Source organism: Camelus dromedarius, chromosome 17 (assembly GCF_036321535.1).
Source record: "Camelus dromedarius isolate mCamDro1 chromosome 17, mCamDro1.pat, whole genome shotgun sequence".
Taxonomy (NCBI): domain Eukaryota; kingdom Metazoa; phylum Chordata; class Mammalia; order Artiodactyla; family Camelidae; genus Camelus; species Camelus dromedarius.
This window is the reverse complement of record NC_087452.1, coordinates 41,291,755-41,306,529: the sequence shown is the minus strand read 5'-3', so window position 1 is coordinate 41,306,529 and position 14,775 is coordinate 41,291,755. Positions and strand designations below refer to the sequence as shown.

Genomic DNA, 14,775 nt, shown 5'->3' with positions numbered 1-14,775 from the left:
TGTATAGGAAAAAACATAGTGTGTATAGGATTTGGTACTGTCCGCGGTTTCAGGAATCCACTGGGGTCTTGGAACGTATCCTCTGCAAATAAGGGGTGACTACTGTGTAAAATCATTTGAGTCTTCTATATTTTTCTGACTCTAATTCAGTTCTATCAAGAGATCTTTTTAAGCATTTAAAACTAGTACTAATATTTCAGGGTACTGCGTTTTCCCCAGTCAGTACTTTGTGTTTTAAAATAATTAATAAGAGAGCACCTCACACTAAAATAATACTTCAACAGTTGTTTCATCTGCATACTCTCCCTTCCCCCTACTCAGATTACTTTAAGCAGGTCACAGATATATTGTTTCAGCCATAAATATTTCAATACATATTTTTAGAAGGAAAGAATTTCTTAAAAACATAACCACAGTACTGTTACTGCCCCTAAAAAATTTAATAGTAAGTAGTTCCTTATTACCAATTTTATAATCAGTGTTGAAATTTCCCTTATTGTCTTTACTTTTTTTATTTTTGGTTGATTCTAACCTGGTCCACACATAGATTTGGGTGATATCTCTTTAGTCCCTTTTAATCTGTAAGTTTCTTTCCCACTTTTTTTCCCTCCCCTTGCAAATTATTTGTTGAAGACCTGGGATGTTAGTCCTATAGAATTTTCTTTCCATATTCTGACTGATTACATACCTGTAGAAGCTTTTAACAGTTTCCTTTCTCAAGGGATATAGTTTTGGGAGGGAAATGTTATCTTTAGTTGGGCATATATGCGTAGTATGTACTAATGTGGATTTTACTTTTTAGATAAGGAAACTGAGGAAGGATGTCATGCATTGTTACTGCTCATAAATCTCTTGCAACTGCAGCATAAAAAAGTGCATATTAAAACTGCTTGTCATTTTTAGCTAATAAATTGGCAAAAACAGTTTTTAAGTGATAAATCCCAGTGTTGTAAAGATTGTTGAGAAATTGCATGTCATATTTTGGAATTTATAGATTTGTACAGTCTCATTAAAAATACTAGTTTTACATATAATCAAGCATCATTAAAATATTTATTCAATAAATTCTAGCCCTTGAAATTTATTCTAAGGGTAATTCACAATGTTGCTAATAATGGATAATAATGTACAATGTTGCATTATTTAAGAAATGTTAGAATAAACCCGGTTGTCCTACAATAGGAATGATTACATAAGAAAGATGTATCTTGTTGAAATGATACATAGTTCTTCAAAAAAGTGAGAACTATGGCACAGAAAAATAAGGGAGAAAACAACAAAATTTCAGTTCTTAATTGCAATGAATGCAAACACAGGAAAATGCAGATAGTTTTATAAATGTGTGTAATTTTTAAGTGTTTTGGTTTAGTAAGTAAACTGGGAAAAAATGTTCCTTATATGCTTGTAGTGTTTGTGCCACATTCTCTTGTTTACATTTTTCTAATTCCATATTCTTGGTATCTTACCTTAGGACTTGATATGGTTTGCCCTTTTCTACATTTATGTCCGAGAATATCATACTTGTTTTTGCTTTGCTTTTCAGAATAGAAATGTACTGTCGAGAACTGACAGAGAGGTTTGAGGACGTCTGGATAGTATCTGGACCATTGACCTTACCTCAGACTGGAAGGGACGGAAAGAAAACAGTTAGTTACCAGGTAGGAACAGGTTTTAACAGTCAGGCTTATGTTATTTGCATGAGATTGTAATCTCGTTCTGTATGCTACTTTTTAATTTCATTTATTCAATGGGATTTATCAAACAGCTGTTGGAATGATAGGCTTACAGGATATAATGATGGATTAAAAAGCAGCCATTGACTTCAAGTTTAGTAAGGGAGACAGACATGTTATCAATTAGTTATTTTAATATGTGATATCTGTACAGCTACATAGATGAAATGGTGTCAGAAAGAATGGACCAGCCCTATTTGCGTGGGTCAGGAAGACTTACTGGAGGAGACTTGATAGATGATTAGGAATAAACTGAGTCAGGAGGGGAGCAGGGGAACTCCAGAAGATGGAGCAGTGTGAGCCCAGGGCGTTTATGGTCAACAGCACAGTTCTGGGATTTAGGTTTCACTGATCAAGACTGGAGCTTGTGGTACAAAAAAGTATGGGTGGCTCAGAGGGAGGTTGGAGATTTCTGTAATAGTCAGGAGAGGGGCTAGATAACGGAGGGCTTTGTATTTCTTGAAGACTTCAATTTTAGTTTTTAGACAGATGAGTCACAGATTTTTTTAAGCATGAGTGATGTGATTTGTTTGGGGTTTTACTGAGTATTCTGGTGGCACTGTGTAGAGAGGTAGGTGAGGAAGGTGGTGTTTATAGGAGAGACTGTAGGCCAGGAGGTGAGCTGGGACATTCTTGCAGAGTCCACGCGAGAACAGATGCAGGGCTGAACACAGGCAGGTGGAGTGAAGCGGAGGAGCAGAATACAGGAAAGGGTAACCATGAATCTGTTTTTTGGGTGAGGAAGAGGGAACAGTTGAAGACATGCAGATTGCAGTCAGTTGAATAAATGGGAGGATAAGCTTTTCTTTTAGATGCTTGGATTTTTAAAAAAAGGTAAAGTTTTTTTATATGCAAGATATTTGAGAACTGTATCGACTGAAGGAAAGGGAGATGAAAGATGTAAGAGAGTATTATTAGTGGTATGAGAGCTTTAGACAGCTCGTGTTGATGTCTAAGACTGAGGATTCTGCCAGGAGGGTGGCTGAATGGGTGTACTGTGAGATCCAGAGGGCCGGGGACAAAGTGGAGTGAGGAGGAAGCAAGGTGATAGTAAAGAAAGAAGGACTGAAGGACTTCCTGGGGAAGTCAAAGAGGAGGTGTGTTTGGAGGGAACTTCTAGTGGTGTTCAGAAAATGCTGCTTAGGTCACGTGATTACTTAAGTGGGTCTGTGATAAAAACTGAATGACCTGAGAAACAGGGTTAGGAAAACAAAAAAACTTAAGGGTATATTCTGTCGCATTTGACTTGCTTATTACCAGCTTGTCTGCCTGTGATGTGCAGTGGTGTGTAAGCATCCAAGGTGTTCATATAGGCACTCCCGCCCTCAGGGAATTCCAGGAGTTCTTGTGGGAGTGAAGGAGTGGCAACGAGTTAGTATTTTAAGCAGATTAATCTCTCTCCTCTGATCATCTTACCAACTTTAGTATTTTTTGTAATATTAGGAGAAAAAAATGGCTTGAAGCTCCCTGTAGTCTCTTTTCAAATACTAATTATTCTTGAGCTTTGGTAAATCCTCTTTACTCTTACCATTGGAAAATAGATTCTCCCAGCTTTCACTTCTAAACCTTAAAGTCATCAAATTACAGTTTTATGTGTGCTTTGTTTTCATAAAATTGAAAGATTTACATGACTCACTCACTGTGTGGTAGAAGAAGAAATGTGTACAAAGTTTAAAAGGGAAAATTAACCAGTAATTAAGAGCATTTTGCTTAGCAGCTTTTTTGGTGTGTGTGAATATTTCTGTTAAATATGTTTTGGCCAAATGCTGTCATGCAAAGTATATTGCTTTTCTTAAGCTGGATATAATTTTTTGAAATGTAACTTATAAAAAATATTATATATCTGCTGAGAGGGCCTAGAAGCAGTGATGTGCTGTTAGCAGTGAGTGTGCCTTGAGACCAGGTCTTGATATCTAAAAAACCATCTCCTGCTGAAAGAACCCAGCACTTGCAGAAACGGCTGATTCCAGGGCTGGTTCAGGGAAGGTACAGAACGGAACATCTTGTGTCAGGAAGTAAGAAAGTGCTCACACTATTGGTGAGGACGTGTCCAAAGGACACAGGAATCAGTTTGATGGAGTTCTAACTTACCGTGTTTGGAACTAGTTGATATAAAAATAAAATGGATTATAGATATGTTGAATTAAATAACAATCTATGCTTTTAATAAGTAAATACATGGGTGTAGGAAAAAGCTGCTTCTGGTGGATGGTCAACTAATAAGTTTGTAAGAATGAAACAGAAAGATCATTTTGTAACCATCACGGTAATAAGTGTTTCGGACAATCATCAGTGGACATTAAAACTAGAAAGTTTTGTGAGGAACAGGACATTTATATAGCCTAAAAGAATGCCCCCACAAATTACTTATTAATAGCAAAGCAAGAAATGATAACTCTGCAGTAGAGAAACTCCCCTTCAACTGAGTGATCAAAGTTAATATTGCCAGTATGGGGCCTACTGATAAACTGTACTTCCTAGTGGGATGTATTAAGCAGAATACGGTATCACTTCTGTGATATTTCTCCCCAAAACGCAGAGCGTTGAGTCTCATCATGCAGAAGTATCAGGCAAACCCCAACTGAGGAACATTCTGTGAAGCAGCTGATTTGTGCTCTTCAAAAATGTTAGTGTTGTGAAAGACAAAGACAGAAATTAGGTGTTCCGGGTTAATGGAGACTGAGAGCTGCAGACTAAAAATGCATGAAAACAAAATATAATGTGTTGTCTTAGATCAGATCCTTGATCAGGAAAACAGGAGTTGCTAAAGAAGACTTTATTTGGACAACTGGCAACATTTGAGGTGTGTAGATTAGATAATTATATTTTATCAGTGTTAAATTTCCTGATTTTTATAATTATACTGTAATTGTGGAAGTAAATGTCTTTGCTCCTAGAAATACATCCTGAAAGATGTGTCTTCGACTTATTTTCAAAAAGTTTAGTGAAAAGAAATAGAAAAAAAAGCAATGGTTAAAAACAAATTGGGTAAAATGTTATCAGTTGATGAACCTGGGTGAAGGGTACACAATGTTCTGTGTGTCATCCTTGCAAATTTTAAATTTGCAGTTAGTTCAGAATGAAGCAAATATACATATATGTATATTTTAATATATCTTTTCTATATGAGAATTCTGATTACACTGGATAATATGTATTTTCTATGCCAGACTTCTCATTAAACTAGAATATATAAATCTAACCACTAAAGACTTAACCTTTTTTAAAATATACTTTTTTATTGAAGTATGATCAGTTTACAGTGTTGTGTCAATTTCTGGTGTACAGCACAATGCGTCAGTCATATATGAACATACATGTATTCATTTTCATATTCTTTTTCACCATAAGTGACTGCAAGATATTGAATATAGTTCTCTGTGCTATACACTATAAACTTGTGTATCTATTTTATATATAGTAGTTAGGATCTGCAAATCTCAAATCTCAATTTGTCCCTTTCCACCCCCTTCCTCCCCGGAAACCATAAGTTTGTTTTCTATGACTGTGAGTCTGTTTCTGTTTTGTAAATAAGTTCTTTTGTCTTTTTTTCTAGATTCCACACGTGAGTGATATCATGTGGTATTTTTCGTTCTCTTTCTGGCTTACTTCGTTTAGAATGACAGTCTCCAGGTCCATCCATGTTGCTGCAAATGGGTTTATTACATTCTTCTTTATGGCTCTGTAGTATTCTGTTGTATTAATATACCACAATTTCTTAATCCAGTCATCTGTCGATGGACAAATAGCTTGCTTCCATGTCTTGGCTATTGTATATAGTGCTGCTGTGAACATTGGGGTGCGTGTATCTTTTTGAGTTCCCTCCAGATATATACCCAGAAGTGGGATTGCTAGATCATATGGTAAGTCTATCTTTAGTTTTTTGAGGAATCTCCATATTGTTTTCCATAACGGCTGCACTAAACTACGTTCCCACCAACAGTGTAGGAGGGTTCCCTTTTCTCTACACCCTCTTGAGTGTTTATCATTTATGGCCTGGATCATATGGTAAGTCTATTTTTAGTCTTTGGAATCTCCAGACTGTTTTCCATAAAGGGTGCACCAAGCTACATTCCCACCAGCAGTGTAGGAGGGTTCCCTTTTCTCCACAGCCTCTGCACCATTTATCGTTTGTGAACTTTTGAATGATGGCCATTCTGACTGGTGTGAGGTGATACCTCATAATAGTTTTGATTTGCGTTTCTCTGATAAGTAGCGAGATTGAGGCTTCTTTCATGTGCCTCTTAGCCATTGATACGTCTTAATTGGAGAATTGCTTGTTTAGGTCTTGGGCTCATTTTTGGATGGTTTATTTGTTTTTTTGTTAAGTTGTGTGAACTGTTTACATTTCTGGAAATTAACCTTTTGTCAGTGTCGCATCACTTGTGGGTATTTTCTCCCATTTCGTTGGTTGCTGTTTTGTTTTGGTTATGGTTTCCTTTGCTGTGCAAAAGCTTATAAGTTCAGTTACGTCCCACTTGTTAATTTTTGCTTATACTTCTATTGCCTGGATAGACTGCCCTAGGAGAACATGGCTAAGATTTGTGTCAGAGGAGGTTTTACCTATGTTTTCTTGTAGGTTTATCATGTCTAGTGTTACATTTAAGTCTTTTAGCCATTTTGAGTTTATTTCTGTGTATGGTGTGAGGGAGTGTTCTAACTTCATTGATTTACACGCTGCTATCCATTTTTCCCAACATCACTTGCTGAAGAGAGTGTCTTTTCTCCTTTGCGTATTCTTGCCTTCTGTGTCGAAGGTTAATTGACCGTAGAGGTCTGTGGGTTTATTTCTGGGCTCTCTGTTTTCTTCCGCTGATCCATGTGTCTGTTTTTATGCCAATACCAGTCTATTTTTATTACTGTCGCTAGGTAGTGTTGTCGGAAGTCTGGGTTGATTATTCCTCCAGATCCATTCTTTTTCTTCAACATTGCTTTGGCAATTCTGGGTCTTTCATGATTCCAGATAAATTTTAGATTTTGTTCTAGTTCTGTGAAAAATGTCCTTTGGTAATTTGATAGAGATCACACTGAATCTGTAGATTGCCTTGGGCAGCGTGGACATTTTTACAATACTGGTTCTTCCAATCCAAGAACATGGGATATCTTTCCATTTCTTTAAGTCCTCTTTAAGTTCCTTAATCGGTGTTTTGTAGTTCTTCCTGTATAAATCTTTCACCTTCTCAGTCATATTTATTCCTAAGTATTGTATTGTTTTGGATGTGTTTTTAAAAGGAATTGTTTCTTTACTCTATTTTCCTTCTATTTCATTGTTAGTGTTAAGAAATGCAAATGATTTCTGTATGTTCACCTTATATCCTTCTACCTTGTCAAATTCTTTTATCAGCTCTAATGGTTTGTGTGTGGAGCCTTTAGGGATTTCTATATATTGGATCATGTCATCTGTATATAGTGACAGTTTTATGTCTTCTCTTCCAATTAGGGTCCTTTTTGTTTGTATTTCTTGCCTGCTTGCTGTGGTAGGACTTCTGAGACTATGTTGAATAGAAGTGGTGAGTGTGGGCATCATTGTCTTGTTCCAGATTTTAGCGGGAAGGCTGTCAGCTTGTCACTGCTGAGTATTATCCTGGCTGTGGGCTTGTCATAAATAGCTTTTATTGTGTTGAGATATGTTCCCTCTATACCCACTTTGGTTAGAGGTTTTATCATAAATGGGTGTTGAATTTTATCAAATGCTTTTTCTGTATCGATTGAGACGATCATGTGGTTTTTGTCCTTTCTCTTGTTGATGTGGTGTGTCACATTGATTTACATATGTTGAACCATGTTTGTGTCCCTGGGTTGAACCCAACTTGATCATAATGTATAATTGTTTTCATGTGTGGTTGGATTCCCCTGTTTGGTAATATTTTGTTGAGGACTTTTATGTCTATGTTCATCAACGCTATTGACCTATATAGCTTTCTTTTTTGGTAGTGTCTTTGGCTTTGGTATCAGGGTGATGGTGGCTTCATAGAATGAGTTTAGGAGTATTCCCTCTTCAGTCTTTTAGAAGAGTTTGAGAAGGAGCGATATGAGCTCTTCTTTGTATGTTTGATGGAACTCCCCTGTGAAACCATCTGGTCTTGGACTTTTGTTTGCAGTGAGGTTTTTTATTGCTGATTCTATTTCACTTCTAGTAATCGGTTATTCAAAGGATCTAATTCTCCTTTTTCTTTTCCTTTTTTTTTTTTTGTAATGGAAGTAGAGTCGTCTACATTGTGTCAATTTCTGGTGTACAACACATTGTCTAAGTCTGTGTGTGTGTGTATGTATACACACACACACACACACACATATACATACTCTTTATTAAATGTTATTATAAGATATTGAATATAGTTCTGTGTGCTATACAGTATAAACTTGTTTATCTGTTTTATCCATATTAGTTAGTGTCCGCAAATCTTGGACTCTCAATTTAGCCCTTCCTCTGCCCTTGGTAACCGTAAGTTTGTTTTCTGTGTCCATGAGTTTGTTTCTTTTTTGCAGATAAATTTATTTGTGTCTTTTTTTTAGACCCCACATGTAAGTGATTGTCTGCAACTTTTTATCAATTATTTTTCTTAACTTGTACTCAGATTTTGCTGAAGCTCTAAACACCTGCAGTATCACAGAGGCCTCTATTAAGTTTCTCTGTTCCCAGTTCTGTTGGTGTCAGTCTATTTGGAGTCCAGAAATCATGATGAGGAAGTATACATTTTTACTTTTCTCATCCTCTAAGCTGTCAGGAATGAAGAATACCATAAGATCTGAAAAGAGAACTCCATTTACAGTGAAATCAGGAAATGTCAAGTCTTATGTCAAGGACTTTCAAATAATATCTGAAACCTACAGTTCATTTGGAGTAAATTACAAAAGGATATTAAGTTGGCATGTCTTCTCTTACTAAATCATGGGGCAGGGTACTGGAATGAGTTAGGTAGTTCCAGAAGGGCCCCACCAGTAGCAGGCCACAGGAGAAACTTCTGGAACCTTCCTTGGAGTTTATCCCTTTCTGTTGGAATACTAGGACTGGTCAGGTGGTTGTAATCTGTAAAAGCACAGATTTTATGTCCGATCTGTCCTTGTATTTTTATTTTGATACTTGCATTTGGTCCTGGGAATATGATCAGACTTCGTTAAAGTTCAGTTTTATCTGCAAATTTTGGATAATAATAATATTTGCCTCATTGGGATGTTGGGACCATTGTTTAGTACCTAGCAAATAGTAGGTGTTCAGTAAATGTCAGCTACTATTATTATTCCTTTGGAGGCAGACTTAAGAAATCTCAGTGACATTAAATTCCTGAAGAGAATGAAGTGGTACCTACAAAGAATTCATTACTCAGATTGGTTAACATTAACACTATCAAGTTAATGAAAAAAAGATGATCTCTCAGTATTCTAAAACTTCAGAAATGTAACTCCTACCTATTCCTAGAGAAATTGCTTTAGACATACTTCAGTTAACTGAAATATGAATCAAATAAAGAATTCACAAAATGGAAAAGCTGTGAACAGAACATTTAACAATTAAGTCTTGTAATTAATCTTACACAACAGATTGTAATAGATGGTATTCTTGAAATAAAGCTGCCCGAGGTCTAATATGTAATCGTTTTATAAAAGATAAAGACAAAAACCAAAGGATGTACCAACAACAACCAGGGGATTCCAGGGGGAGTGGGAGAGAGGCATCGCAGTATAAGTGCACCGAGTTCTTCATTCTTCATAGGAGCTGTCAGTGCACTCTGCTTCATATCAGAAGCTGGTAAAAATAGAGGTTTATGCATATGTACACCTATAAAATGAACACTAATAAAACCAACTCTCCCCTAACAGAACAAAACAATAAAATAAAACAACCCAAAAAGACACTATAGCAAAAGACAGAAAACTAAGAAAACATACTAATAAGATGACAGACCAGTTACATGTTATAACAGTAAATATAATATATTCAGTTAATGAAAGTAAAATATCTCAGATTGGATCAGCGTGTAAAAGCCAACTAATTATTTATTTATTTATTTATTTATTGAGGGAGGTAATTATTTATCTATTTATTTATTTACTTTTGGAGGAGGTACTGGGGATTCAACCCAGGACCTTGTGCATGCTGAGCATGTACTCTACCACTTGAGCTATACCCTCTCCCCAAAAGCAAACTAATAATTTTTTTGAAAACAACCTTATTGTGGTATGATTTCTGTACAGTAAACTATGCATATTTTAGATGTACAATTTGATGAATTTTGATAAATGAATTCACCTGTGAAGCCACCACCACAATCAAGATAGCTAACATTTCCATCACTCCCCAAGAGGTACAGATTTCAAACTCCCAGTTTATCCCTCCCAGCCCTTTACCCCTTGGTAACCATGAATCTATTCTCTATGTCTGTGAGTCTGTTTCTGTTTTGTAAATAAGTTTGCATGTGTCTGGTATTTTTTTGTTTGTTTTTTTAGATTCCACGTATAAGTGATATCATGTGGTATTTTTCTTTCTCTTTCTGGCTTTCTTCACTTAGAATGACAGTCTCCAGGTCCATCCATGTTGCTGCAAACAACATTATTTTGTTCTTTTTTATGGCTGAGTAGTATTCCATGTGCGCGTGCGTGTGTGTGTGTGCGCGCACACACACACATACACACCCCACCACAACTTGTGTATCCAGTCTTTAGTTGATGGACATTTAGGTTGTTTCCATGTCTTGGTTATTGTAAATAGTGAACATTGGGTTGCATGTGTCTTTCTAAATTATATTTTTCTTTGGATACATGCCCAGGAGTGGGATTGTTAGATCATATGGTAAGTTTATTTTTGGTTTTTTTAAGGAACCTCCATACTGTCCTCCATAGTGGCTGCACCAATTTACATTCCCACCAGCAGTGTAGGAGGGTTCCTTTTGTTCCACGCCCTCTCCAGCATTTATTGTTTGTGGGCTTTTTAATGATGGCCATTCTGAGTGGTGTGAGGTGATACCTCATTGTTAGTTTTGGTTTGCATTTCTCTAACAATTAGTGATGATGAGCATCTTTTCATGTGCTTGTTGACCATCTGTATGTCTTCTTTGGAGAGATGTTTATTTAGGTCTTCTGTCCATCTTTTTTGATTGGGTTGCTTTTTTTTGTTTTTTGTTTTTATAATAAGTTGTATGAGCTGTTTGTATATTTTGGAAGTTAGTCCCTCGTTGGTTGCATCACTTGCAAATATTTGCTCCCATTCTGTAGGTTGTCTTTTTGTTTTGTGGATGGTATCCTTAGCTGTGCAAAAGCTTTCAAGTTTAATTAGGTCCCATTAGGTAATATACTCAACTGTTGAAAGTAAAAATCTCAGATTGGATGAGAAAGTAAAAGCCAACTAATTATTAACTCAGAAAGATTAAAAGTTTAAAACAAATGGGTAAAATAAATTAAACAAACCCAAACAGAAAATGAACAGAGATTATGATGTTAGTATCAGACAGCAGTGTGTTCTACCCAGTTGTGTAGCATCAGCATTTATCACAGAAAATACTGCGTAAATACAAAAAGGCATGAGATGATTAGAGTAATATTGGGAGGTTTCGACAATCCTCTTTCAGTTCTTAACAAATACTAGGTTAAAAGTACTCAGTTATACAAATTGGTCATATTTTAGGCCACAGAGAATCCTCATATTTTAAAGTAAAGTATCATAGGGAGTATTTGTCTCAAGAAGGCTTCCACCATGAAATTACCTAGGTGTATTCCTACCTTATGAGTATTCCGTTTTATCAAATACCTTTTAAAACATCTAGATAAGATGTCAAATCTTGATAGATAGATTTTTCTACTTTAATCTTTGTTGTAGTAAATTATACAAATAGTCCTTTTTTTATTGTGGTGTAAAATGTACATTACAAAATTTACCATTTTAACCATTTTTAGGTATACATCTCTGTGACATCAAGTACATTCTGCCATCCATCCCCAGAACATTTTATCTTTCCAAACTAAAACTCTGTACTCATTAACCAATAAATTCCACTCTCTCTCTCCTCCCACTTGTTGGCATCCTTAATCCTACTTACTGTTTCTATGAACTTAACTATTGTAGTTACCCGATACAAGTGGAATTATACAGTATTTGTCCTTTTGCATCTGGCCTATTTCATTTAGCATAATGCCTTCAGGGTTCACGTAGCTTGTGTCAGAACTGCATTCCTTTTTAAGGTCGAACAGTATTCCAGTGTATATATACCTTACCTTTAGTCTATCTGTCAATAAACATTTCCACCTTTTGGCTATTGTGAATAGTGCTGCTGTGAACATTGATGTACAAATAAACACACGTTTGAGTCCCTGCTTTCACTTCTTTTGAATGTGTACCTAGAGGTGGAATTGCTGGATCATATGCTAGTTCTGTGCTTTAGTTTTTTGAGGACTGGACATACTGTTTTCCTTAGCGGCTGCACTGGTGTGAAAACAGTACATTCAACATTCCCACCAGCAACAAATAGTGTCTTCATGTTAAGCCACCCTTGCGGTTTTAAAATATCCTACTTGGTTTTTGGCTCTTTTGCCAGTAGCGTAGGAAGTGCCGTTGTCTTGCTGTCTGTGGCGAGAGCCAGGGCCTCCAGCTCGCACTCTTCTTGGCGGCCCTGTTCATCTGGAGGTTGCCAGGATCTATAGCCCTGGCTGGAGCACAGATTCCTGTAGCCGGAACAAGGGCATTAATGAATAGTAGATAAACTGAAAAGGATAGGCAGAAACCTGTTTTTGAATAAACTGTTTCTCAACTTTGTCAATTTTTCAGTTTCTCTTGATACTTTTCCTGTGAAATATATGAAGTTTGTTTATTTTACTTCACACACTGCTTCAGTCTCTGCCAGTCTTGTTAATTTAAGTTCTTCTTTTGGTAAACTTTGCATCCTAGCTTGGCATAATATCCCTAAACCTTTATTTCTCGATGTACCCCTTCTGTACTGTCTGGGTGTACAGCATTTACATTCATGCTCGCTAGCTGTAATTCAGTCTGAGCTTTGCCTGTAGCCGAGCTTGGGAACTGAGGTCTCCTATGGCACGTCCAGTCCAGGGAAGGATTTTATTTGGTTCACACAGGCTGTCATATTTGAATTAGTTGGCAATGTTTAATAATTGGGGATTTCACATAAATCCAGATTTTAGCTTCTCTTTAAAAAAAAGAAAAATCAGATGACTCAGTCACACCCAGCATATGCTCCCACAGGCGCCGTTCGCCAGATGAGAGTAGCAGCTTTCTCCTTCGATGGAGCGCATGCTCTTCAGTTCCCCACAGGCTTCCCCAGGCCTTTCTACCCATTTATGTATGTTGTCTCACCCTTGTTGGTTTTTGGCTTGATAATCCTGGGTCTGGTGAAAATGTAAAACCAGCATTTATAGTATTATGCATGTATAAGTAGTATGTTTGGACCTGTAAAGAATTAGATATAATCCTGTATCATAAAGTCTGTGCTACTTGAGAGGTGTTACCACAAACAACAAAAAACTAAGAATTGGAAAGTGAGGGTGGCCGTCTGTTATAATGACTATTTAAAAAATGTGATAAGATGGTTTTACTTTCTAATTCACATCATTTAACCTAATCGTACTACTTTTTTTTTTAAAGGTAGATCAGTTTTTCTTGAAGACGTTCTTAGAGCCCTCTGACTTCTTCTCTTGTTTGGACTACTAATTTCCTCCCTTCTCCCTCCCTCCCTTCCCCCCCCACCTCCTTTCTTCTAGTCAACAAATATTTATTCAGCTTCCACTCCATAGCTGGCCCTGTTCTAGGTGCTTCTGACACAGCAATAAACCAGGTTGTGTGTTACATGGAGCCTGTGTTATCGTGGAGGAGATACAGAAAGAAAGTGCCGTGTCCAAAAAGAAAACTTGGTAGAGAGTTAACAGTGAGTGTGGGCAAGGAGGAAAGGTTGGGCCACTCGGGGGAAGAGCGCTTGAGCGGAGACCTAAGCGAAGTGAAGGAGCAACCTCTTTGAAGAATTTTCTAGCAAGCGCAGACACAGGTGAGATTTAGCTTGGCGTGTTCAAGAACAGCGGGAGTGCCAGGGTGACTGGGGCAGAGTGAGCACCGAGGAGGAGGCTGTGGGAGGGAGTCTGGATTGTAGTGAGTGAGCTGGATGCTTGTGCGGCGTGTGGATCAGGATGGGGCTTACTCTGGTTTACATTTTAAAGCCCGATGTTGCTGCTGTCTGTGCAGAATGAAAGAATAGGTGGTAATAGGGGACCAGTTAGGAGGCTGGTGGACTAGTCTAAGTGAGAAATAATGATTTGACAGGGTGGCGGCGGTGGTGATGGTCAGATTTAGGATGTGCCCTGCAGGTAGAACTGATGAGACTCTGTAATGGACTAGCTGTAGACTAGAGGGAAAGAGTCAAGACTCACACTCAGGTTTTCAGTCTGAGATCGTGAAGACCAGAGAGGAGCAGGGTCAAGAGGCTAGAAGGCAGGCGTTGTGTTTTGACTGTGTAAACTCAGGATTATTTGATGCCCAAGTGGAGATGTTGAAGAGGCAGCTGGGATCTCAGAGGAGAGGTTGGAAGCTGAGATTTGTTGGGGAGTGGTCAGCACTCAGTGTTTAAAGCTGGGATGCGGTCTTGTGAGTGAGTGTAGGTAGGACAGAACAGATTAGAAGTCTGGACCCCCGGGCACTCAGACATCAGGGTGAGATGAGGAGGGTCCAGCGAAGGAGACAGAGGAGCAAGCTTTGAGGCAGGAGAAAATCAAAGGGCAGTGGTGTCCCAGAAGCCAAACGAAGGAAGCATTTCAGGGGAGGAGCAGTCAGTTGAGAACTGACTCAGGATGCAGTCTAGGATCATGCATTGCATTTAATTGTCAAGTCTCTTTAGTCTCCTTTAATCTGAAAGTCAGTTCCTCAGCCTTTTTGTCTTAGTGACATTGAGAATTTTGAAGGATACAGGCCAGGTTTTTTTGTAGTATGTCTTTTAGGTTGAGCTTGTCTGTTGTTTCCTCCTGATTAGATTCAGTTATGTTTCAGGCAGAACACCACGGAGGGAGGTGGTCTTGTGTGCGCCACGGTGCATCCCAGCAGGAGGTACAT

The 14,775-nt window shown here is 37.7% G+C and overlaps 1 protein-coding gene across 19 annotated transcripts in view; it reads left to right on the top strand.

Annotated features, from left to right (window-relative positions):
• Positions 1-14,775, top strand: part of EXOG (exo/endonuclease G) — a 48,021-nt gene that overhangs the window by 7,739 nt on the left and 25,507 nt on the right. For all 19 annotated transcript variants that reach the window (XR_010384948.1, XR_010384947.1, XR_010384949.1 and 16 more), the window contains exon 5: positions 1,544-1,658. Coding sequence is in view for 1 of the 19 variants with exons in the window: in XM_010982026.3 (XP_010980328.3) it covers positions 1,544-1,658 (115 nt within the window). In the remaining 18 variants the exon portion in view is untranslated. The remainder of the gene's footprint in view (positions 1-1,543; positions 1,659-14,775) is intronic.